Source organism: Eubalaena glacialis, chromosome 4 (assembly GCF_028564815.1).
Source record: "Eubalaena glacialis isolate mEubGla1 chromosome 4, mEubGla1.1.hap2.+ XY, whole genome shotgun sequence".
NCBI classification, from domain to species: domain Eukaryota; kingdom Metazoa; phylum Chordata; class Mammalia; order Artiodactyla; family Balaenidae; genus Eubalaena; species Eubalaena glacialis.
Window position 1 is genome coordinate 124,884,707 of NC_083719.1, and position 24,798 is coordinate 124,909,504.

General features: G+C 38.9%; 1 protein-coding gene across 2 annotated transcripts in view; it reads right to left on the reverse strand.

Annotated features, from left to right (window-relative positions):
- Positions 1 to 4,696: 4,696 nt before the first annotated feature.
- The window catches only part of JAKMIP2 (janus kinase and microtubule interacting protein 2), a 53,658-nt gene continuing 33,556 nt past the window's right edge, over positions 4,697 to 24,798 (reverse strand). For both annotated transcript variants that reach the window (XM_061188304.1, XM_061188303.1), the window contains 6 exons: positions 23,827 to 23,892; positions 19,706 to 19,774; positions 16,734 to 16,811; positions 13,611 to 13,814; positions 8,400 to 8,465; positions 4,697 to 4,747 (listed from right to left, as the gene is read on the reverse strand). In XM_061188304.1, coding sequence (XP_061044287.1) covers positions 4,697 to 4,747; positions 8,400 to 8,465; positions 13,611 to 13,814; positions 16,734 to 16,811; positions 19,706 to 19,774; positions 23,827 to 23,892 — 534 coding nt within the window. The remainder of the gene's footprint in view (positions 4,748 to 8,399; positions 8,466 to 13,610; positions 13,815 to 16,733; positions 16,812 to 19,705; positions 19,775 to 23,826; positions 23,893 to 24,798) is intronic.

Sequence of the window (24,798 nt, forward strand, 5' to 3'; positions counted from 1 at the left end):
ATTTGACCCTAATAGTGATGCTTTCCCAGGAAGGGGGCATGATTAGATTGGTGTTTCCTAAAACTCATTCGGGCTGCTGTATGAAGAGTGAGTTATGAGAGTGTCTGAGGAGAAGCACTGACTCCAGTAAGTAAGATATCCCCCCTGTGGAGTTGGGGGAGAATATATTTGTTTATGTATTCTTTCCTCTGTTCACTCATTCTTTAAGTTATTCTCCAAATGACATATAAAGAACAAACTGGATAGTTATCTTGGTGTTACATTACTATGCTATCCAGGGCCCTGATCTAACAGGTCACAAATCTGCTTTCACATTCATTTACCCAGCTAGTTATTCATTCATACATCTGCCATTCAGTCCATCTGTCAATTTAAAATTTATTCAGCACCTAAGTATATATAAGGCACTGTTGTAGACACTGAAGATACAAAGATGAATACAGCATGAGCCCTACCCTATGCTTTACTAACAGTCTAATGTGTGAGACGGATAGGGAAACAATTTTAATACGACTAGATAAAGGCTAATGGATATGTTTACATAAAGGAAGGGCTGATTAGCTAGAATATAATGCTGCATCAAATGGACTTCTTTTACCAATATAAAAGAACAAGGAGCAAAATTCTCCTATTTTAAACAACTTATATTGTAGATATTGGTCAATTGCCATTTGTTTTCCACATATCGCCTATAGGCGTTAGTGGGAAGAGGGATTGAAAAACATGTAAATGTAATAAGAAATAAACATTCGTATATTTTAATGGAGAATTTGTAACTAATCAGCTGTGGCTTTTTTTATAATACAGCATTTATTGTTAAGTTTTTTGGGGTCAGAACAACACTGCAATATTATGTGCCTTTTAACATGGTTTATGTTACTAGACAGGAAGCGAAAATATTGAGCTATCAAGTTCAAAAATTCATGGTTGACACCAGAGAAGTATAATTAAAAATGAACTAGACTATGTGGATGAAGAATCATGATCACCTGTTCTCTGTCTGGTCTTCCCAACTTCAAAATAAACAAAGCTGGTTCTGTTTTGTTCTTCACTAATCCATCCCTCCTCAGAAGAGGAGGATTTTCAATGGTCATTGTAACCTGGATGTAACAACTAACCTGGTGATAGCTATTTTTGCACTCCTCTCATTTTCTTCTTTCCTTTGCCTTCCTGTGTAAGTGTCTAACATGGAAGAATTAGTGGTACACTATTTATTAGAATAAAAATACAGAATACTTGGAGGAAAGAAATACATGAAGGAGATTAAGAGGTACAAACTTCCAGTTGAGTCCTGGGTATGAAATGTACAGTGTGGGGAATATAGTCAATAAGTTGTAGTATCTTGGTATGGCAGTTTGTAACTAGACTTATTGTGGTGATCATTTTGAAATGTACAGAAATATCGAATCACTATGTTGTGTAACAGGAACTAACATAGTGTTATAGGTCAATTATACTTCAAAAACAAGCAAACAAACAAAGAAACTCATAGAGAAAGGGATCAGATTTGTGATTACCAGGGGCGAGGGGTAGGGGGAAGAGGTACTGGATGAACAATCAAAAGGTATAAACTTCCAGTTATAAGATAAATAAGTTCTAGGGATATTATGTACAACATGATAAATATAATTAATGTGACTGTGTATTATATATAAAAGTTGTTGAGAGTAAATCCTAAGAGTTCTCATCACAAGAAAAAAATTTTTTTTCTATTTCTTTAATTCTGTAGATGCTCACTAACTTTACTGTGATAATCACTTCACGATGTATGTAAGTCAAATCGTTATGCTGTATACCTTAAACTTATACACTGTTGTATGTCAATAATATCACAATAAAACTGGAAGGAAAAAATGAATGCATGAGCAGATGGTATCTCCTGAAACTACGTGGGGTTCCCCTACTTAAGGTAAAAGTCCCACGATAATGCATGAACTGAGTTATTTAGTCAACAACCACTGAAAGCAGTAAGGGTACCTTAGGAGCCTTCAGCAGCTTCTAGATCACTGACAAAAATGACTTAGGTAATTGCTAAAAGGAAAGAAGCATAAGTCATTTCATTTTAAGGAGGCTATCTTTATATACAATTTAAGTTAGTCTTAGGTTTAGAGCAGAATATAAATCATTAATTTAATAGGAAAAATATTTTTCTGGTTATTTGCAGCATGCTCTTACTACCCGCCAATAAGAAAGCACTTTTCTTCCTTACTTCCTCCTACCTCTCTCTTGCCTGCTTTGGATATATAAGTAGTATTAATCACTTTCCAGTAATGTCCTATTCCCTTGTATTATTGAAATCCAGATTATTCTCAGAAAAGAAGAGACGAAAAGGTAACTACTCCTTTTGGTTTAGGTGGTAAACTACTCGGCAGTACTTAGAGGTTTTATTTTCAAACTTGTGTATTTGCAAACTCAGTAAATGTGATAGCCAACTTTTTTTTTTCTTTTTTATAACAGCTAAGAGTTGCTGATTACTGAACCATGTGCCAGTCAATGTGGCAAATCCTTTATATGTATAATCTTATTTAATTCTTTCAACATAATACCATGCTGTAGTTAATATAATTATAACCATTTTATGGAATAGGAAACCTAATCTTGGTCTAAACCTACCATGACATAGCTAGTATATGGCAGGATTCAAACTTAACAGTAGAGTTAACTTCAAAGCTGTACACTCTAAACTACTCAGCCTTTTTCCTCTACATATTTTTACTACCCAGATTCACTGCCACATTAATTTGCTATATTATTATTATTAATTATGATTGCATTTTTTCATTTGACCATTCCTAAGTGTCAATCACGCACGCCTCTGAAGGAAAAGCAAATTAAATTTTGTATATCCCTCGAGGAGTTACAAAAAATTGGAAAAGGTATGGAGATGAGCACATTGCAATTTCAAAACCCAAGAGCTATGTAGTAGTACACACAGATTGTAGATAGGACCCCTCTGATTGCTGATATATATGAACATAAATCATGCTCAAAATGTGAGAGAAAGGCCCTCTTTCATTTGTGAGGCAGAATGGGGTTAAAAGTGGACTCTGGCGTGAGGCTGTCTGGGTACAAATACTAGTCCTGCCCACTGTAGCTATATGGTCTTGGGAAAATCACATGCTATAGTTTCTCCAGCTGTAAAAAAAATAAATAAAAGCAACACCGACTTTCTAGGGGGTTTTGTGAGGATTAATGTATCTATTGCTTAGAACAGCACCTGGCATGTAATTGTTAGTCATTATTGATATTAATGTTCAAGCCTACTCATTTTCTAGCTAGTATTTATGCATTTATGAAGTTTGATTTTTCTTCCCTACACCACCATGTAGTACTTGTGTCTCAATGAACTTTATTTGCCTCATTGATTGATTGATTGATTGACTGATTGACTGTTATTTGGGGGATGGGAGGGCTGTTTGTTTTCTCATGCTCTGGCCATTTTGATCCTTTCCTAGAGAATCTCGCCCATTTCTCTTTAGATATTCTCATTCAGTTTAAGAAACTAAGTCCTCTTCTTTATGTGCTGCAAGGTTACCACCCTTCTTGTCAGACAGAGGATAATTTTCAGTCTGAAAAGAAAATCTTTTGGAGGAAGGAATAAAGCCAGGGAGTTGGGTATATGAGGATACAACTTTCTGGAGATATCTGCTTCACTCCTTCCTTGTATCAGGTCATGCTAAAGTACTTTTGCTTTTCTGTTTCACATCCAGGTAACAGAGTTGATACCCAGAGAGAAAGTGTCTCTCTTCCATTTTTCAACTTGTTATAGAAAATGTTAAGTAACGTGAGGTCCAGGAAAGATCCCTGCATAATATAACTTAATAGGATAACCAAAGTGGACACACACCATGGTAAACAGATTTAGAATAGCAGCTAGCCCTTGTTTATTTTTAAATAATGGTGTTAAGGTTTGTGGTTTCTGCACCTGGGTAGACATCAGAATCACCTGGTATGCTTGTTAAAAATATAGATCAATCTTTACTCTCCACCTCTCTCACCCTCTGTCTCATCCCCATGTCCAGTAATCTGCTTCATTAAATCGGAGGTAAGGCTTTGGAATCTGTATTTTTAATAGCATTGGGAATCACTGTCTAAGATGATTTATACTTGTATTCATAAGAAATTGACTTGATAATATAATAATAGTGAGTCTTCATTATTTTCTAAATTGACATTGAAAACTATCTTATTTTAAAACAAGATCCAATTTCCCTAAGTAGCCTGTTTTCCTGAGTCCTGATGAAGAGGGACTGGGAGAAAGGGTTAAAAAATCAGTCATTTTTAACTTGTTAGATTTACAGAAGCAGAATTTTCAACCTGGAAGAGACACTAAAAACATACTCATATTTTTTTACTTTGCAGATACAGAAACGACTCTTTCAGTGTAATGAGGGGCTACAATGAGAATTTACAGATCCACAGACATCATGACTTCCCAAAGCAAGACAGTTAGCTAGAAAAAAATTCTTGATTTCCATCATGCTTCATGGTTACTTCATTTCTTTAATAATCACCCAAATGGATTGGATCTATTTCTCATTTTATGGCATTTAAGATGGGCATTTAAATACCCAGTGTATTTGTTTTTTAAAAACATGGGCATAGTAACTATATGCATCATCCTTCTTATCAAATACCTCTTAGAAGCACATTTTGAGAATTAAATGGAATCTTACCTGTAAGAGGCACCTTGACATCAAGGCCATAGAATAAAGGCAAGAGAGAAGAACAAGAATAGAAACAGAAACTGCAGAAGAAAAAGAAGAAGATTATGTAAATCTGAATTTCTATACTGCCATTCAGGTCGTACAAAACCTCAGCTTTTCCACTTTGCTCAAATCTGACCATTTCTCATATATACACCAAATACCTTTTATTTCAAAAAACCATACCTTTTATTTATCCACTGGTAAAGCAATGCAATGAATAACTGGTGTTCAACTAACATCGACTGATACATTTTAGAACTCTGAGAGGGTCTTAACAGGTAATTGGTCTAAGCTCCTAATTTTATAAGTAAGAAAAATAAGTACAGAGCAGTTAATCAATAGTCTAATTGCATATAATCTGATGGTATAGTGAAGCCTAGAGCTTAGACCTTCCAAGTCCCACTCTATTACATGTTATTGTCTCTATTTTTAAAGTGTGAGAGGGTAATTTAAAAAATTAAAAATGATCAAAGTGTACACAATCACTCAATGCTATCATTATTTGGTTAACGTGTTAGGTTTTAGGACTAAAGCAGAGCAGGAAGAATATTAATCTGTAGGGTAAACATATGATCACTTATCCACAGTGGGGCACTCCTCAGAGGGAAATGGAATTGTATTAGTAATTACATCAGGGCAACAGGTATAACCTGGGTCTGTCCTGGTTGAGTGAGGATATGTGGTCCTCCTACCGGTATGAACTATGCTTATTCATCAGAGGTAACTTCACACAGTGAATGGATGCTGCCGCTCCAGGCTGTCATGCTTCTGAGATAGATTTCTCCTTATTTGACTCATAGAAGTTAAATGGAGTCCGATATTTCTCTCTTCACCATGAACCTTCACCAGAGAAGCAGATACTTGGATGGAAAACATGCTTGTTTTCCACATCCATACTTGGATGGAAAACATGCTTGCTGGTAGAAAACCAACTGTATACTAATTATAAAATGTCATAGGTCAGATCAGTTTTTTCAAATACTGATCTCCTCGGTGATTTACTCTTACAGGGTCATGAAGTCTTTTGCCTTGTTATCACACTTCAGGAGCCTTCTGTTGGACATGACATTTTTGAATAGGGTCCTGTATGGCAGTCGCATATTGGGCATATTATTTGCATATTTCCTTTAATGCCATACTTATAAGGCTCTTGCTTCACTGCGGCAAAATTGCATGAACAAGTTATAAACATGGTGTGAAGAGCCATGTATTAGTGACTGGTCTAGTACTATAAAAAGCAGAAACTCTGTCCTTTTTTTTTTTTTTTTTCCATTCCTTGAAGATGGATAGTAATAGGATGGCACCTGTAGCAGGAGTGGATGGAGGAGAGGAATGGAAGGCTTCCACTATTCCCATGAGAAGGTCAGGTGTCAGAGCTACCTCTCTGGGCATGAGGGGATGCCCATCACCTGATTTACAATGAGAGTCTAAATTCCACGCTATGTGGTAGGCAGGCTGTGGCACTTAAGGTCAGATACCTGACCTCTGGTCTTGATTTGCCATAGACTGGTTATATGATTTGGGGAAAGTTGTTTAATGTCTCTGAGCCTTTGTTTTATTATCTGTATAAAAGGGGAACATAATATCTGTGGTATATTTCTCAGGATAATTATAATTAATTATAACAATTATTATTTATTATAATAATTAATAATTATAATTCATGATGATAATTCATCATCAGATGAGATGATGAACGTGGAAGTGCCTTGGATGGTGAAGAGCGGCACATGGGAAGCAATTTTGCTATGTTTGTTTTTATCACCTGATTTATACTCACTGTGTGCATGGGAATTAGGAACAAAGAAGGAATACTGTATCTACCCTGAGAAGGTGTTCAAGTACTCCAGGGGAAAGAATGAAGACTATCCCTGACATAAGTGATCTTTAGCCTTTTTACTATGCTTGTGGATGAGTAGAACTGAGGTCAAGTGAATAGAAGGTACTTTATAAACCTCATCTGTCATTCTAACCTCTAATCAAAAACCAACTGGATTGTTTTTGAAGTGGCTTAGTTTAGTACTACATATGGAATATGCTGCTTTGATAGCTAAATAATCGTCATTTTCTGTTAAGTATATTAACCTATTATCATAAATATTTAGGAAGTTCAGACCTGTAAGATGAAAAGTTCACACTTAATTTGGCTAGGGTGGTGACCTGACTAGATGTTAGAAAATTCCTTTATTTGTTTGTTTTTCCTCAGTTAAGTGGGGACTGAACTGAACGAAGTTTCTGGGGCAGAGCTGGCAGCTTCCTCCTTGAGCCACCCCAGGACTGTTTACGAATTAGCAGAGAGACTGACTAGGACCAAGGGTAGCCATTCAAATACGTGGAAAACGGAAGATAGCAGGTGTGTCCTTTGACAGCCAGGGAAACTGTGGACAACCCCTGCTTTCTGTGGGCCTTTCTGCCAAACACTGGGAAATTAGACGCAGCTTTTCGTTTACTACACTCTTACCCTGAAGAACTAAATAGCACACTTTGGAAATGAGGAAAATTCAAATTCAAAATTTTGTATAAGATATGTAACTTTACATTTGGAAATTTTAAAAAATATACTTTAATTTGACTTATACTTTTTTAGTGTTTCCTAATTTTCATGTAAGTGACCTCCTTTTTTTCCTCATGGAAGCCATGAGAGGAGGTGAGGGTGAGTGTTACCATCCCTATTGAATAGATATGGCTTAGACACAGTGGGTAAAGTCACTTACCCAAGCTCAAATAAGCACATGAAGACCCAGCCTACATAAGAATCTAGGTGGCTGATTGCTCGGCTACTGGACCCTACCAGTGGCCTTTGAGCTCACATAAGGGCAACTATAAAAGCCATTTGGGATGAACCAAATTCTAATCACTATCTCGGAAATGGCAGGTGGTTTGCTATTTGCTTCTTGGGTGCCCATGGAAGATACTGCAAAACAACCATGCTTTTTCGCAACACAGGGATTCAGGCTGCTACTTCCAGTCAATGAGACTGGAACTCCATAGAACACCTCTTGCCATCCCTGCTGTGTTCCTTGGCAGGGCGCCCCTGGCATCCTAGGCAGGATAATTCTTTGTTATGCAAGACTGTTGAACTCACTGCAGCTAAGGAGCATCCCTGCGCTAGCCCTCTCCCTTCTCCCAGAACACACACGTTTCCAAATGCCCTCTTTACCTCACCCCCACCCCTGCCAAAAGTGTTGGCTGACTTGGAAGAAGCAGTTCCTCTCTCAGACCACTGGGGAAGTGACATGAGGGCATAGTTTTCATGTGTCAATCTAAATTGCTGAACGTATTATTGAGGTGAAATTGCAGCACAAGGAGGAAAGGGCTTTTTATGAATAATGGGAAAGACTTTTTAAAAAAGGGACTAAAAAGATTTTAAAAAGGAAGAGGAACGTAGAGTAACAAAACTCAGAAGAAGCTTTTGGCAAAGAAGTGAAGATGAGAAAGGGAAAACTGAGGAAAGAAAACACGTATAGAAAAGGACAGGAATCAACACAAAAGGCAAAAATGTAACTGAAGGCAGAAGCTTTGCTAGAATCCTGGTGCCTGACTACAGGCAGAGTTTACGTTTACTGTAACTATACCTGCCTACACAAGATACACAATAGCTGAGAAGAAAGAAAACACAGTGAGTGAAAACAATATTATTGTCTGATCTAAAAAATAAAGATTGAAATACATATTGAACTTCACATGTACCTTTTCTTCTAAGTCCTTTATCTGTCTTTTCTGGATGTCTGTTTTATCTTCTAAGTCACGAATTCTCTGAAAAAAAAAGGGGAGGGAAAAAGAAGTTTTTCAGTCTGTTAAGGTAAACAAGAAGATCATTCACCAACCTAAAACACAGAACTTTCTATAAAAACATAACATCTGGAAACGTCACATATACGTTTTTCTATACCCAGAGGGTTATTGCATGTTTCAAAATTTACCCGTACTCACAGTGAAAATTATTGTCATTGATTATATTTTAAAAATATTTGCCACCCCTTTCTCTTCTGGGTCAATCTATCCCTGAAGACCCCTTCCCTGTGAGAGAGGTATGATTTTCATCCCCCTGTCCTTGGGCTTGGTCAGGAGACCTGTTTTGGCTAGTGGAACGTGAGTGGGAGTGAGATGTGGGAAAGCCACATCCTTGTAGAGACAGCTGGATGTCCCAGAACTAGAGAGCAAGAAACAAACATTGTTGTAAACCATTTGGATTAAGGTTTTTGGTTGTTTATTACCTCATTTAAAAAGTGGCTAAAACTGGCTCACACAAATGCAATAATCCCATCGGTTTCTGTTCTACCTTTTTTTTTCAACCTTATTTCAAATCTGTTTCAGGGTGGAATTTCCTCATGAAACAGGACTGACCACTTTTCACAAAACAAGGTAGCGATTCCACTTCAAAAAAATTCAAAAGAAGGAACTGATAAACTAGGGGAAAAACCAAAACAAACATAACAATAACACAAGTAATCCTGAAGACAAAAAAGTTCCAGAACTGTTTTTGAAATTACCTGTAAACTGTAACAAAATTCCAGTAATTTAAATAGCACAGATTTGAAATCGACATTACATAAACAATAATTTGTAAGTGAAAAGAGTCTTCAAATTTCCTTCTGGCAATCTAAAGGCCTTGTATATTCATGGTACAGGGTTACACAGGGCAAGCTTGTAATTTAATGCCTCTTTTGGGAATAATTAGAAAATGGAGAACTGGAGTCTAAGAAGAAAACAATGGAAGCTAAACATTGTGATAATATAGAAGGAGAGGTTTTACAATGCAATGTGGGAAGACAAAAGGGAAGCTAGAACAAAGAACAGTTGAACTTGGAAATCATATCTTCCTCTCTCTAAACAGTGGTTCTCAACTGGGGGTGATTTTGCACCCCAGATGACATCTGGCAACGTCTGGACATTTAAAAAAGTTAGTTAATTTATTTTAAAGTGTAATATTCAGTGGTTTTAGTATATTCACAAAGTTGTGCAACCATCACCACTATCTAATTTCTGGACAGTTTTGAATCACGTGTGATCACTGGTCACAACTGGGGGGAGGGGTGCAACTAGCACCTAAGGGGTAGAGGCCAAGGATGCTGCTAAACATCCTGCAGTACACAGATCAGTCTCCACCCCCCCATAAAGAATCATCAGGCCCAAAATGTCAGTAGTGCGGAGACTGAGAAATCCTGCTTTAAAGGAAAGAGGGTGAGGTTTGTGCAAGAGAGGAGGGTGTGTTTTGTCAGAAGGACCATGAAATTATGTGACAGTGAATGCTGATGTGTGTGATAGTGAAAGATAAATGTGTGTGATGTGTGTGCTTGTATTTCCATAGTGCTGCGTATGCTCCAAAGCTACACAGTGAAAGAATAAATTTGCTAGCTATTTCTACCTTGAGTGTGCAAGAACTTCCTTCATATGTCTGCTGGATGTGGAGGCAAGCACTACACCAATAAAATCATGAGATTACTATGGCATCTATTCAGCCACCAAGCCTGTGCTCGTTGGGCACCTTCTTACATGTTCAGGACTGTGCTGGATGTGATGGAGAACACAGGCAAGGCATCAGTTAGTTCCTGATCTCAAAGAACTATCACATCCAGATGGGGAGAAAAAATGTAAAACACAGGGAAAAACAGATTAAGCAGAAAAAGTAAACAATGGCGAAACTATGCACAACTTCATCGCCAATCTCTAACACCCAGTACAGTGCTTAGCACAAAGAAGCTGCGTATACATATTTATTAAATGAGTTAGGTAGGCTACATTGGGTGCTGTGGGCTTTATGTCTTTTTCCTTCCCATCTGCTTGCCAGCCTGCCATCCAGTCTAACAGTAAACTCTATGGAGTCCAAAATAGATCCCTTTTCTACCACTTTTTGTCTCTACTGCTACTAAGTATACCAAGTCCCCCATCATGACTGTCTGAGAGCTTACTGCCGGCTCTTCCTGCTTCAAATCTTGTGCATCCTACATCCACCTATAGCAGCCAGTGTGAACTCTTAGAATGTGAAATGATCACGGCAGTCCTTGAGTTTTAAGGGGGCGAGGAAGAGGGAGAGGGAGAGTTAGCCAAGTTGCTCTCAGAATAAAACCCAAACTCCTTGAAGGCCCAGCATGATCTAGGCCTGTCTTACCTCTCCAGATTCATCTCATAACAACCTTCCCTTGACGCCATGTGCTCCTGCCATACTGGCCTTCTCTCTGCTCCTTAAATATTCCAAACGTTCCCATGATAGAGACTTAGCCCCTGCTGACCCTCACTTCTGGGACATCTTGCCAAAATCTTTGTGTGGCTGATTTCTTGGGATTTCGACATTTTCAGAGAGGCCTGCTCTGATCAGCCAGTTTAGAATGGCTAATCCAACTCCCAAACTCACTCTCATTCTCTCCCTCTCCCTCCCTCCCTCCCTCCCTCTCTCTCTCTCTCTCTCTCTCACACACACACACACACACACACACACACACACACATCTTCAGAGCACTTATTGCCACTCTCTGAAATTGCCTTGGCTATTGCTCATTTGCGTTGTCGCTTTTTCCCTCTTCATCTGTAGGATACATGAGAACAATGACCTTTATGTCTTTGTCCACCATCACATTCCCAGCACCCAGCACAAGCAGGCCCTCGATAAATGGTTCTGAATGAGTGTATAAAAAGGGTATGGAACGTCGATTTTTTCAGTAGTATGTAGTTCATTGTCTTCATCAGGGAGAGCGTTCTGAGGAGGTGGATCTAAACTGGGACTAGAAAAATGAGAAGATTTGGATAAGTGCAGCAGACTCTGAAGGACATTTTGGGGTGAGCAGTCAGGAAAACAAAGGCTTGGAGGTGGGAAATCATGGCCTAAGGGGTACGGGAAGAGTTCTGCATGAACAGAGAGGAAGGTAAACTATGAAGACTGTCTCAAATCTGGGTTTTAGGGGAGGAGTAGCCAGCTACTGAAGGACCTGGAGATAGCACGACTAGACTCAACTGGAAATTGGGATCATGGAGGCTTTTGAGGAAGAATATAACATCAGGAAAGGTGAGAAGGACAAGGAAGACCCCAGGGTTTTCAGCTTGAGTGCCTTGAGATATGATAGTTCTACTAACCAAGACAGGCAGATGGGGAGAGAAGGGAGAAGTAAGGATAGGAATGTGTGTTTAGGTATGTTTCATATGAGTTCACTCTAAAACATTCAAACAGAAATGTCTAATAAGTGATTAGTGATATGCTCTAGAATTTAGACTGCATTATAAACTTATATATGACAAATCCTGGCCAATGCCTTCTGGAATAATTCTCTCAAATCAAAGCTACTGATTGAAAGGAAAGAAAAGTAAGAAATAACTGGAAAGGCATATTCTAATGAACATCTGTTTGGGAGACAGAAAATGTCAATGAAACTCTCTGAGGCTTAGAAATACAATGTACTTAACAGTTCAGACTGGGTAACTTAAAACAGAACAGACAGAACCATCTCTTTTGGGAGTGAAGTACCTTAGCTGACTGAAGAGACACAAAAGCATTGACAAGGCTTTAATCTTAAAAAAATTTAGATAACTGTTTGTCCATCTTAAAAATAAACACTTCTGTGGTTCCATGACACACCTCCTTCTTTGCTGAAATTAATTAAATGCTATTGCAGCCTAAGAAATTTATGCAGAGGACATGTTCATTCCCTTATAGAAGGAAAGAATGCCTGCATTAATGCAATGATACCGTAAAGTCTATTATTGAAAGCTTTAAAACTCTCTTCAGAGTCAAAATCCTAACCTTTATGATGGAATCTCAAGAACCAGTGAAACAAACATGCATGTGTTTATCATCTCTGGGACAAAATGGCTTCAGAGTTCCCTGTTAACTTGGGTAATTTGTTAGCCTGTAAAGATCCACAAAAAATAACCCCTGTTCCTTTTCTACTCACCTTGATCTCTAATGACCACATGATTCTTACCTCTTGTATAGCCCATCTGGATTTTGTACCAGTTGCTTATTACAGCTTATGAGTACCGAATACCCTAGCCTGGAACTTTCAATTCTGGAATTATTACAGAATCTGCTTTTTGACCAGGACCCTAGTCTTTGCCTGTCAATCTATGACATGAACAAATAGTTGGAATTAAGAATTTTGGCTATAAGTTAATATTAGGTGTTTATTTTGAGCCTTGCTAGTCTAGATAAATCATATAAATTGTAGATGACTCAAGCTGTAGAAGACAGTATAGTGCAATGTTTATGTGCACTGGCCTTGGAGTCAGGCCGATCTGGGTTGTAATTCTGGCTCTGTTGCTTACTATCTGTCATCTTGGGCAAATCACCTAAGCACTCTTTTCTTCAGTTATCATGATCTCTTAAGCTGGGATAATAAGAATACTTACAGTAGTGGGCTATTGCAAAGATTAAATGAAATGATGGAAGCAGAGCCCTTAGTTTAGTTCCTGACCTATAGCAAATGCCAATAAGTAAGAGGCAGCTTCCATGCTTTGTTGCTGTTGCTGTTTATTCTGGGAATAAAGAGAAAGGTCCTTGTTCCCTTTTACCCTCTTTGGATTATTTGATCAGTCTAGGTTATGGCCTGGGATGAGTAACAGCAGGGAAGCATTATCTGTGTCCTGGAGTGCGTTCCAGAGAGTCCCTTCCCAGCACAAGGGACATAATCAGGCTCCATGAGATTCAAGGGGTATTTCATGACACAGTAGTTGCAAAAATAGTAGCATGACACAGTGCTTCTGAAGTGCCAATTTTCTTCAGATTAATTCATTATAAAACCATCGTCCTGTTTCTGAGTGTAGGTGGAAAACAATAGTTATTTATTTTACTCTTTGAAAATAGCTTCTAGCTCCCAGGCTTCTCCATACTCATACTCAACACTATGTACTAAGCACTTGGTCCCATTTTCTTAGTACCACCCAACACAGATGTAGTGACTACATCCTCACCTGATGAGCTTGCTGTAAGAGCTCCATTCTCTCCTGAAGAATCTGACAGTCGTACTCTCTGCTCTTCCTCAGCATCTGCCGCCGTAACTTTTCCACTGCTGTCCTCAGCTCCTCTTGCTGTTTTTCAGTTAATAATTCACCAAACTTGATAACAGTTTCTTGCTGCAGAGCATTGTACAAAGTTGCTTCTAGTTCCTGGATTCTCTGGCAAATAGAATTAGAAAACCCTGGAATTTAGCATCTTAAGTGTGGTGTGTGAATGTACACATGTGTGTACATGTGGAGGGATGTATTATTTTAGTCTCACAGGATCCTAGCAACAAAATAAATTTCAAAGCTTATCCAGCTTAGGGACTATCCTGATGGTGCAGTGGTTTAGAATCTGTCTGTCAATGCAGGGGACAAGGGTTTGATCCCTGGTCTGGGAAGATCCCACATGCCGCAGAGCAACTAAGCCCATGCGCCACAGCTACTGAGCCTGCGCTCTAGAGCCTGTGCACCACAACTACTGAAGCCCGCACTCCTAGAGCCTGTGCTCCGCAACAAGAGAAGCCACTGCAATGAGAAGCCCACACACTGGGACTTCCCTGGTGGCACAGTGGTTAAGAATCTGCCTGCCAGTGCAGGGGACACGGGTTCGAGCCCTGGTCCAGGAAGGTCCCACATGCAGTGGAGCAACTAAGCCCGCGCGCCACAACTACTGAGCCCGTGTGCCACAACTACTGAAGTCCGCTTGCCTAGAGCCCGTGCTCCGCAACAAGAGAAGCCACCGCAATGAGAAGCCCGCGCACCGCAATGAAGAGTAGTCCCCGCTCGCCACAACCAGAGAAAGCCCGTGTGCAGCAATGAAGACCCAACTCAGCCAAAAATAAATAATTAAAAAAAAAAAAGCTTCTCCAGCTTAAATATCGTTTTGATGATCCCCTTTATAAGATGCCATAAGGATCATCTAGCCAATACGTGAACTTCTCTGATGATGGGGAATTTGTTTTTTCTTGGGATCCTGTCCATTTCACATACTTTTCATTTTTAGGAAGTCCTTACTTTGTTATAATAACTGTGCAATAATAGCCTTCTATTCTCAAATGTAGCTGAAAATAAGTTTGTTCTCTCTTTCATTTGACAGATATTTAAAGACATCTATCGTGGTGGCCATATTTTTAGAAATAAGCATTGAAAAGTGGTCCAAGTTGGAATAAAATACTTGAAATTGGAGATATTTCACACACACAATGCCACCTCTCTTCCACATGACACACCTCTGAAGATGGCTTTATAGTCTCCATTTTTTTCTTAAAATAAAAGTTGGAAAATATAGCCTAGAGTCTTTGAATTGGTCTGTTTTTTAATACTCTGAGATTTATAGTTGCTCTAGCTATAAAATGCTTCCTTGAGGCTTTTCTTTTTTAGATGAAGAGTCTACTGCTTCTTATATCCCAGTTTTCTCTCCTTTCACATGCTTCAGATACAGTTACCAAAATCTATCATCTTATCCCCTGTGACTGACATAGGTGAAAGGACACGCCCTGGTGAGGGATGTTCTCCAAGCTCCTGTCCTGGACTAAGCAGGTCTCATCTTTTAAAAGTTAAATATATTAATAATTATCTGAATGCGTCTTCAGTCCTGGGACACACACACATGCAGTTTAATCTTATCGTGTGTAGGCAGAGAAGGCAAGGCTAAAAGGATAGGAAGGGAGGGAAAAATTACCTCCTTCTTTATTCTCTAATCAGCGGCCAATACTCATCCTCTCCTTTCCCCATCAGTCAGTGCTCAGAATCTCTTATTCATCTTGGGTGGGGAGCACTAATTCATCTTTGTTATAAGCAGGGGCTAAGTGCTTCACTCTTTTTCCAAAAGTGACTCAGGCTGCTTCCAGGAAAGCATTATAAAAACCTCTACTAGCGGGCTTCCCTGGTGGCACAGTGGTTGAGAGTCTGCCTGCCAATGCAGGGGACACGGGTTCGAGCCCTGGTCTGGCAAGATCCCACATGCCGCGGAGCAACTAGGCCCGTGAGCCACAACAACTGAGCCTGCGCGTCTGGAGCCTGTGCTCCGCAACAAGAGAGGCCGCGATAGTGAGAGGCCCACGCACCGCGATGAAGAGTGGCCCCCGCTTGCCACAACTAGAGAAAGCCCTCGCACAGAAACGAAGACCCAACACAGCCAAAAATAATAAATAAATAATTAATAAATTAAAAAAAAAAATTTCACTAAAAAAAAACAAAACAAAACCTCTACTAGCAACTCCTCGAAATGTTCCTCTTTTTCTCTTGAGTCATTACAGTGTATTATGGTGGGGGGCAGGGTGGTGTCCACACGGAGAGAAGAAGTGTTAGGATGTAGTCCAATATGAGGAATGATGCTTTATGAATTTGGTACAGGGGAGTGGATCAAATGTGCTCCTCAGCCAGCACAATCTTCTGGAGGAGAGAAAAAGGCACAGCCCATTTCCCCATATATTCTTTATTTTTTTTTTTAAATTTTTTAATTTAATTTTATTTATTTTTTTATACAGCAGGTTCTTATTAGTTATCCATTTTATACATACCCATATATTCTTACTGTGGCTGGATGACGGTAGTTAAGGCCACAATGTCTGGAGTCAGATCTAAACACTACCTACTTGTGTACCAAGCTGGGCCAAGTTCTTTCTCTCTCTAAGCCTTCATTTTCTCATATGTAATATATAAATAATAATATTCCCTATACCTCTTAGGGTTGTTGTCAGAAATAAATGAATTAAAAATATGTATCACATTAAATACATCATTATTCTATCCCTAGATTAGGCTCCCCAAAATCTGATTTGATTTAATAAAATTTCTCTCTAATCTACACTGCCATCCAATCTGTTGTTCATTTAAATATTATTTAACAACACAATTCAATTTTTAAAAAAATGAAGTATAATGAAATATTTATTAACTATTTTAAGAGTATTGTAACAGCAAAGAAATAGAGATATATTTGTTCTAAAATGAGAACTGGAAACCTCTGAATAAATGAGCTGCATATTGTGGTCTATTCAAATACATGACATGACAAATTACACAGGATGCTTTACCCCAGAGCATGTAATCGTAAACACTCGGAGTGTCTCCAATGCTTGTTGTACCTACCATATATGCTTGGTCGAGAGCTTGTTTCCTGTAGTCTAGTTCTTCTTCCAGATAGCCTTTGATTTTGCAGAATTGTTCCTAGAAAAAAGGGCCACATTAATAGATAGAGTCAGCTTAGTTAATGACAAAGTGATATATAAATTGTATTGATTAGTGTTTTCTCTAATTCCACTGTAAGACAAATCACTAGTATTTGTAGGGTCACAGATTTTGTCTTTTAGGGAAATAGTTCAACTTTTATAGTTTCACACAGGGACTATACAAATCAATGGAAAGAAGCAAAAAATATATAACAAACAATCCACATGGAATGTCTTAAAGGATTTTTATACTAATTTAAGAGTATGTCATTAAGGATAGATTTTTGTTTGTTTGTTTGTTGGTTTGTTTTTTGGCCTCACTGCACGACATGTGGGATCTTAGTTCCCCGACCAGGGATCGAACACATGCCCCCTGCAGTGGAAGCATGGAGTCTTAACCACTGGACCGCCAGGGAAGTCCCTAAGGGTAGATTTTTGACAAGATAAATGCTATAGATGCTAACTAATAAGTATATCTGTGTAAATATACTGGGATGGTATATTTCTGTAAGAATGTTATGAAATGTAATAGAGCAAAGTTGTATAATAAAAAACAATTTATTCAAACTCATCTATGTATCATTAGCAAACACAAAGATAATTTAGAGAGTGGGCGCAAAGTTAACCACACATATTGCTCCATCCACATACCAACTAACTGACCAATTTATCCATCTGCCTGTCTCGCTAAGACTTATGAAGGGGTGGTGGAGGCAGGGGGTTGGGGGTGGGCTTTAAGAAGAGTCATGGGGGACTTCCCTGGTGGTCCAGTGGTTAGGACTCTGTGCTCTCACTGCAGGGGGCATGGGTTTGATCCCTGGTCAGGGAACTTGGACCCTGGTGTAGCCTAACTAACTAAATAAATAAATAGAGTCATGGGAAGGGGGAAATGGGAGTTGTTGTTTCATGGGTATAGAGTTTTAGGTTTGCAAAATGAATAAGTTCTGGAGATGTGTTGCACAGCAAGGTAAATGTACTTGACACTACCGAACGGTACACAAAAAAATTGTTAGGATGGCAAATTGCATGCTGTATGTTTTTTACCACAATTTAAAATAAATTTTATTTTAAAAAGAAAGAAAAAAAAAAGAGTGTGGAGGCAATTCCACCCACAGTGCCACTTAACGAGTGAGTGTCTGCTCTTGCTGCAAAGCCAGAGTGAGCTGGGAAACGTAAATCTGATGCTCCCTTGCTTGTCCTCAGTTTCTGCGTGGTTCTCATACTGTGAGCATCTTGCCATTTGCATCAAAAAATGTATCTTTGTATAGAACATAGCTCCAAGCACAAGTCAATTCTTTCTCTGTATGCTTAACAAGGAACAAGGACCTCTTGCAACACTGAAGGTAAACTTGATTGCATCAACTTTTGAGAGAGGATATGTCTGCATGCGATTTTGCTAGTGACTTTCCTAATTACCTCTGAGCTCCAGCGCCTAGAACATTGTCTGTAACAAGCTGATTGCTTAATTAATATTTGTGCATTTAAAGAGTTCAAGGGTATTTTGAACATAAACAGTTCTTGTTATATGTTTTGACTTTACAGCCTAACCTGTTGGTAAAATTAAGTCTTGTGTAAAATATGAGCAAATGATTTGTAAGCTGTCACATGCTATATAAATTCAACTCGTTGTTCTTACTATAGGATTCCCTAACCTGATAGGAATCACTACCTGATTTTTAGTAATAATGATAACAGTAATGACAGTACTGTTATAAAAATCTATGTATTGCTGTAAGTTAAAAATGACCAATTCCCAGGCTTGGGGATTTTAAAAAAAAAGCTAATAGTGGCAAACTACACACAACATAAAATTTATAATCGTAACCATTTTTAAGTAGTGTTAAGTATATTCACAGATAAGAAAGTTTCACAGAAAAAAGTTTCACAGAAACTTTCTTATCTTCAGTAGTGGTAAGTATATTCACAGTGTTATGAGACCAATCTCCAGAACTCTTTTCATCTTGCAAAACTGAAACTCTGTACCTATTAAACAATAACTCCCCATTTCCTCCTCTTAGCTCTTGACAACCATCATTTTGCTTTCTGTTTCTATGAATATGACTACTGTAGGTACCCTATATTAGTAAAATCACACAGTATTTGTCTTTTCGTGACTGGCTTATTTCATTTAGCATAATGTCCTCAAAGTTCATCCATGTCATAGCATGTGTCATAATGTCCTTACTCTTTAAAAGCTGAATAATATTCCATAGATGGATATACCACATTTTGCTTATCCATTGACAGACACTTGGGTTGCTTCCATGTTTAAGCTATAGAGAATAATGCTGCTTTGAACACAGGTATACAAATATCTCTTCAAGAGCCTGCTTTCAGTTATTTTGGGTGTACTCCCAGAAGTGGTGTTGCTGTATCATATGGTAATTCTATTTTGAATTTTTTGAGCAACCACTAACCATACGGTTTTCCATAGCAGCTGCACCATTTTACATTCCCACCAACATTGCACAGGGTTCCAGTTTCTCCACATCTTCATCATCACTTGTTATTTTCTGTTGGTTTTTTTTTTTTTTTTTTGATAGTAGCCATCTTAATGGGAGTGAGGTGGCTTGGGGATTTTTAATACCAAAGTTACACCCATCATTTCTGTAAATTTGGTGGAAAAATTATTTAGCCTAAGAAAGAAAACACCTAACTGGATTTTCTTCAGCATTAGTTCTGGAAATACTACAAAATTACAACATGATATTTCTGGAGGCTATAACTTGAAATTGTGGGGTACTTCTGGGTATTCTGTTTCACAGTCTATACACAAAATAATGGCAAGGCTACAAACTTCCATCCGTGCCAGATAAAACTGCTAGAAAACAGTTGTTTTCCATTTGTCCTGTCAATTTTTCTTTTGTTTTCTGACATCTCATTTTTACTCACCATGTCACTTTCTAATTCCATCATTTTCTGGTGCAGGGCAGCCTCTGCTCCTTCAATTTGCTGGATCCACTAAGGGGTAAACCAGACACAAGTGTTTGACATGATTGCTTGACATGGTGTAAATGGTGCTGCCTCCTGAGCTGCTTAGTCTCTTCCCCTTATATCTCAGGAAGCAGACTAAGAATTGGAGTGAAAACTTGGTACATTTTATCTCTTAGCTCAGAAACAAGTTTATAAATTTCCACTCATTCATTCATTCTTCATTCAACGAAAGCCTTCATTGATATCTACCATGTGTGAGGCAATGTGCTAGGTACTAGGGCTGTGATGGTGAATAAGACCAACACATGTTTTGCCCTCATTGGAGGACACCATGGGAGGCTTTCTTGGAAATGACAATTGCACTGGGTGTAAGGAATGAGTCAGAGATGACTAAGCAAAGGTGAGGGGCAAGTTCCAAGCAGAAGGTATGTCTAATTCTCCATGATTGGAGGGAGCATGATGAAAGAAAGAAGGCCAGGTGAGACTGGAGAAATGGCATTTTTTTCAGTATATGACACTGATTACAGCTAAGTGTTGAGGAATCATTTTTGTTGAGTGGAGACAAATTTTAAATCACACAGAAAGAACTTATCTTTCCTAACACTTAGAATATATCATTCTGTTAGATGGTGTTGGTATTAGCACAGATCAATACCCTGAATGAAGTTAGACTTTGAATAATATAGTGTGAGCCCACCACATATATGGTTTCAGAGAATAAATTGTTATAATGGGTCTCCACCAAGTTAACCATCAGCTTATCCCTCAGGGAGGCAATTGGGCAAATAATTAAGTGTGTGGGTCCTAGAGGCCGACTACCTTGGGTCTAATCCCAATCCTAGCTTTTCATGGCTATGTGGCCTTGAAATGTTACCTGGTTTCTCTAAGCCTCAACTTTCTTATCTGTGAAATGGGATTAATAATAATGTGAAGATTAAAGGATGTAATTAACCTAAGGTCCTATTGACAGTGTACGGCATGTACTAGGTAACCAATACATTCTAGTTTTTGGTTAACATTCATTTTTGTACTTCCACACTGTTAGAAATTTGCCTCACTACCAACTATTTCTTCTTAGTTTGTTTGTGATAAATTATGTGGTATACTGAGCATTTTTCTATATACTAAAGCCTTGATATTCACAAGGGGCCACCATACCCAACAGCCTCTTGGCTGTAAGGAACATGGGGAAAGAAAAAAGGCCATGAAGACTGGAGAGGTGCTAATCTCTCAGCTCTTGTACATACACATGGCTTCCCTCATGAAACAAATTTCAGTCCAAGGTCATGGGTTTCTTGTAAACAGCCTCATACTGCAATTGTGTACCATCAAGCTTTATTAAAATGCTTCCTCTTGCTTGCTGCCCATTTACTATTGAGAAACAAATTCTCTTGTGTACCATGTTTGTTTGTTTTTTTAATATTTATTTATTTGGGTGCGCTGGGTCTTAGTTGCAGCAGGCGGGCTTCTTACTTGTGGCTCGTGGGCTCCTTAGTTGCGGCATGCATGTGGGATCTAGTTCCCTGAGCAGAGATCGAACCCTGGCCCCCTGCATTGGGAATGCGGAGTCTTAACCACTGTGCCAGCAGGGAAATCCCACACTATGTTTTTAAGAGACCCGTGAAGTGAAGTAGTCCGGTCATGGGCTTTAGCTATAGATTTGTATGTTGGCTCCCGACCCTGACTACATGGATGATGCAGGGTGAGGAATGAAGAGCCCAGGCCAGAGTTTTCTCACAGATAAAATGAAAATAGTGGATGAATATAGGGTGGTTGTGAGGAGCAATGAGATGATGCACAGACAGTATTTAGCATAGTCCCTGGCCCATAACATGTCCTCACATAAGGTCACTGCTCTTATTATTTGTAATACGAAGTCACAATAGGATTTCCTTGTTGGAAATTTGTCTAGGCTCAACCTCTGGCTAAAGGTCACACTCTCAGATGGTAGAGAGATAATTCAAATGTGTGGTCTCAGGAAGTTCAAGGTGATATTTACAATTACTTGGAGGTAGAAATGTTTATCTGTGAATCCCAAACATGGGGGTGTGTGACTTTAGCTTATGAATTGCAAAGATTTGCACAAAAGGCAATTGCACAGACCATGAGCGTTTTAAGGACAAGCTTGTGTCTTATTCAGCGGGTTCCTCACTTTCAATCACAGTGCTAAGCGCATAGGCATCACCCCTTGATTGTTTAATCCGAACCCCTCACACCTGTTTTGCAAGGGAGGTAAGTGGAAGCACGAACTAATACGTCAAAGCTTTACTAGAACAGCTCCTACGTGCTATAGGGTACTTTCTGCTTTTAGTAGGAAGCTTGAGGGAAAGCTTGCAATAAAGAATCACAGCCCTTCATGACTCCAACTAGATGAGATGCTCTGGTGTGAAAAACTAGGAAAACAAAGAGTGAAAAACAGATTCCAGAGTTGCCCTCGTGGAGCGTAGAGTCTAGTGAACTACAGAAAAAAAAAAAAGCGTGGTTGTATTACAGTTGCTAAAAGCCATGGTAGCAGAAGCACAGGTCACTGTGGGAACACAGAGTGAGAAGACCTAACTGGGCTTGGGTGAATAGGAAGGCTTCCCCATTATGGGAGGGTCTAATGATTAAGATTTAACCAGACAAAGGTAGAAAGGGAAGAAGAGAAAATCTAGACAAAAGGAACAGTGTAAAGGACCAAGGGATGAAAATATGTAGAGGTAGATAGAGACAGAGACAGAGAAAGAGAGAGCGCCAGAGCGAGAGGAGAGAGAAGAGAGGAGAGAGGAGACTGGAGCCCCAAAAGGATTTGTGCATGGCTGGACCTTGGTTGGTGACCAAGGAAGGAAGTGGGGTGCTGGAGAAATAGGTAAGGGCCAGCTCCCAAGGGGCCCTCTTGCCAAATTCTGGATTCTAGACCTATGTTAAGGACAATGTGGTGCTATTAATTTGATCGCAAGAGGAAAGGGAAAGTGATAAGGTCTGTTATTAAATTGTGAAGGGAGGAAGTTTTTAAAAGAGCAAATCCCAGATATTTCACATGAAATACTTCAGTATGTGTCCCTAACACTTAAGGTCTTTAAAAAAAAAAAACATAACCACAAGGCCATTTCCACACTTTGCAAAATTAACATTAATTCCTTTTGTTATCTGATACCTGGTCCATATTAAAATATCCCCAGTTGTCAGCAAAATGTCCTTTGTTTCACACTTGGTTTGCTTGAATCAGGATGCAAAAAAGGACTATTTCAATATTTCTTAAGTAACTTTTTATTTTATAGCAATTCTTCCCTCTCCCTCTGCCATTTTTTTTTTAATGTCATTGTTTTGTTGAGTAACTTAACTGGGTCATTTAACCAGTAGAATTCCCTCATTTCAGACTGGAGCAAGGTGAATTCTTGCTCATGGTTTCATTTAATTTACAACATGCTTTTTTATGCATTTAGAAATTAAGAAAGCATCTCAAGGAACTTATAGTACATAAGTTCTTACTTTATCCAGCCATGTACACATGACTGTCAATTATGTGCCGATTCTCAAGGTGCCCTGAATACAGCCAGTTACCAGGTTTCTTCACTTGGCTCTTTCCTTTTTTCTCTCTTTTGCATTTACCAGGTTTAAACACAAGGGGGTGAGAGAACGCTCAAGTGTTGCTCTTCTGACAGTCCCCAGGTTGGGCTTTCTAAATGAAGATGCAGGGAGCCACCAAACAAGTTACAGAATCAGTTGGAATAACTGGTATGTACACACCCAAGGAAAAGCCCACAGAAAGAGCCATGCTCCAATTTACCACTTAACAAAACCCTTCTTTATTGGTTTCCCAGCTTGGTAAGGATGGCTTAAGTAATGTAATCCAGGTTTTGCATTTTTACAGAATTATATTTTTAAGAGACTTCAAAGCAAGAATTATCCACCCACCCTAAATCAGTGTGTAGACTCTTCTTTTGTGTGTTCTCAGTCTACCTGGGTTATATCACCCTGAAGAATAAAATATTTATTAGGTATTCAATAATGCAAAATCATGTGCAAAGAGATTGTCCTTCAACCCCAAGTGTTAAGCCAGACACTGAGATGATTTGAATGTTAGTATGATTTATTACCTTTTCTGCCAGGGACAGCACAGTGCTGGCCTGAATTATAGCCACTTGCTCTTCATTTCTTAAATTCTGTGGCGGGGGTTGGAGAGGTGGGGAGAAAGAAAATAAGCTGAAAACACTTTTTGACATTTACACTATCAGAAGATACTGCCTAACTTGCCTGCCACATATGCATGCATGGAACATTCACAAACGGCCTATTCTATTTAGTAATAATTCTTAACAAAGAGTTCATTCAAAACCTGTAAAAAGTACATTAAATGTGATGTTTTTATATCTCTAGTGCTGACTTGATTTTATGTTTCACTGTAAGCATACTGCATTAATAGTCATAAGAAAAGCAGAAACCAAAATGAAATAAAGATAGTGGGAAGCAGCCACACAGCACAGGGAGATCAGCTCGGTGCTTTGTGACCACCTAGAGGGGTGGGATAGGGAGGTAGACGCAAGAGGGAGGAGATATGGGGATATATGTATACGTATAGCTGATTCACTCTATTATACAGCAGAAACTAACACACCATTGTAAAGCAATTATACTCCAATAAAGATATTTAAAAAATGAAATAAAGAGTAATCTCTTCATAGCAGTTTGATGTGATTTAATTGATTTTGTTCTCTCCTTTGGTAATTTTTCAAGGGAAAAAAATAGTGTGACTACTTCAACCTACATAATCATTCATCTAGTATCTCAGTGAATGGTCCTCCCACTGAATTAATATGCCTTGACCCTGTCTGGAAGGTAAAAACACCTAGTGCATTTTTATGGGGCTGCCACCAACCCTACTATTTAGCAGCATTTGCAACTGCATGACTGATTAATTTCACCGCCATATGCCTCCCAGCAACAGTCAGAAGGTAATTAGCTTTAATCACCGCAGACGCCGTTGGCATTCAAACCTGAAACCTGCGCATGAAAAGCACCTTACCAGTTCCCACTTATGCCACTACCTTCCAGAGATCCTTACAATCCCT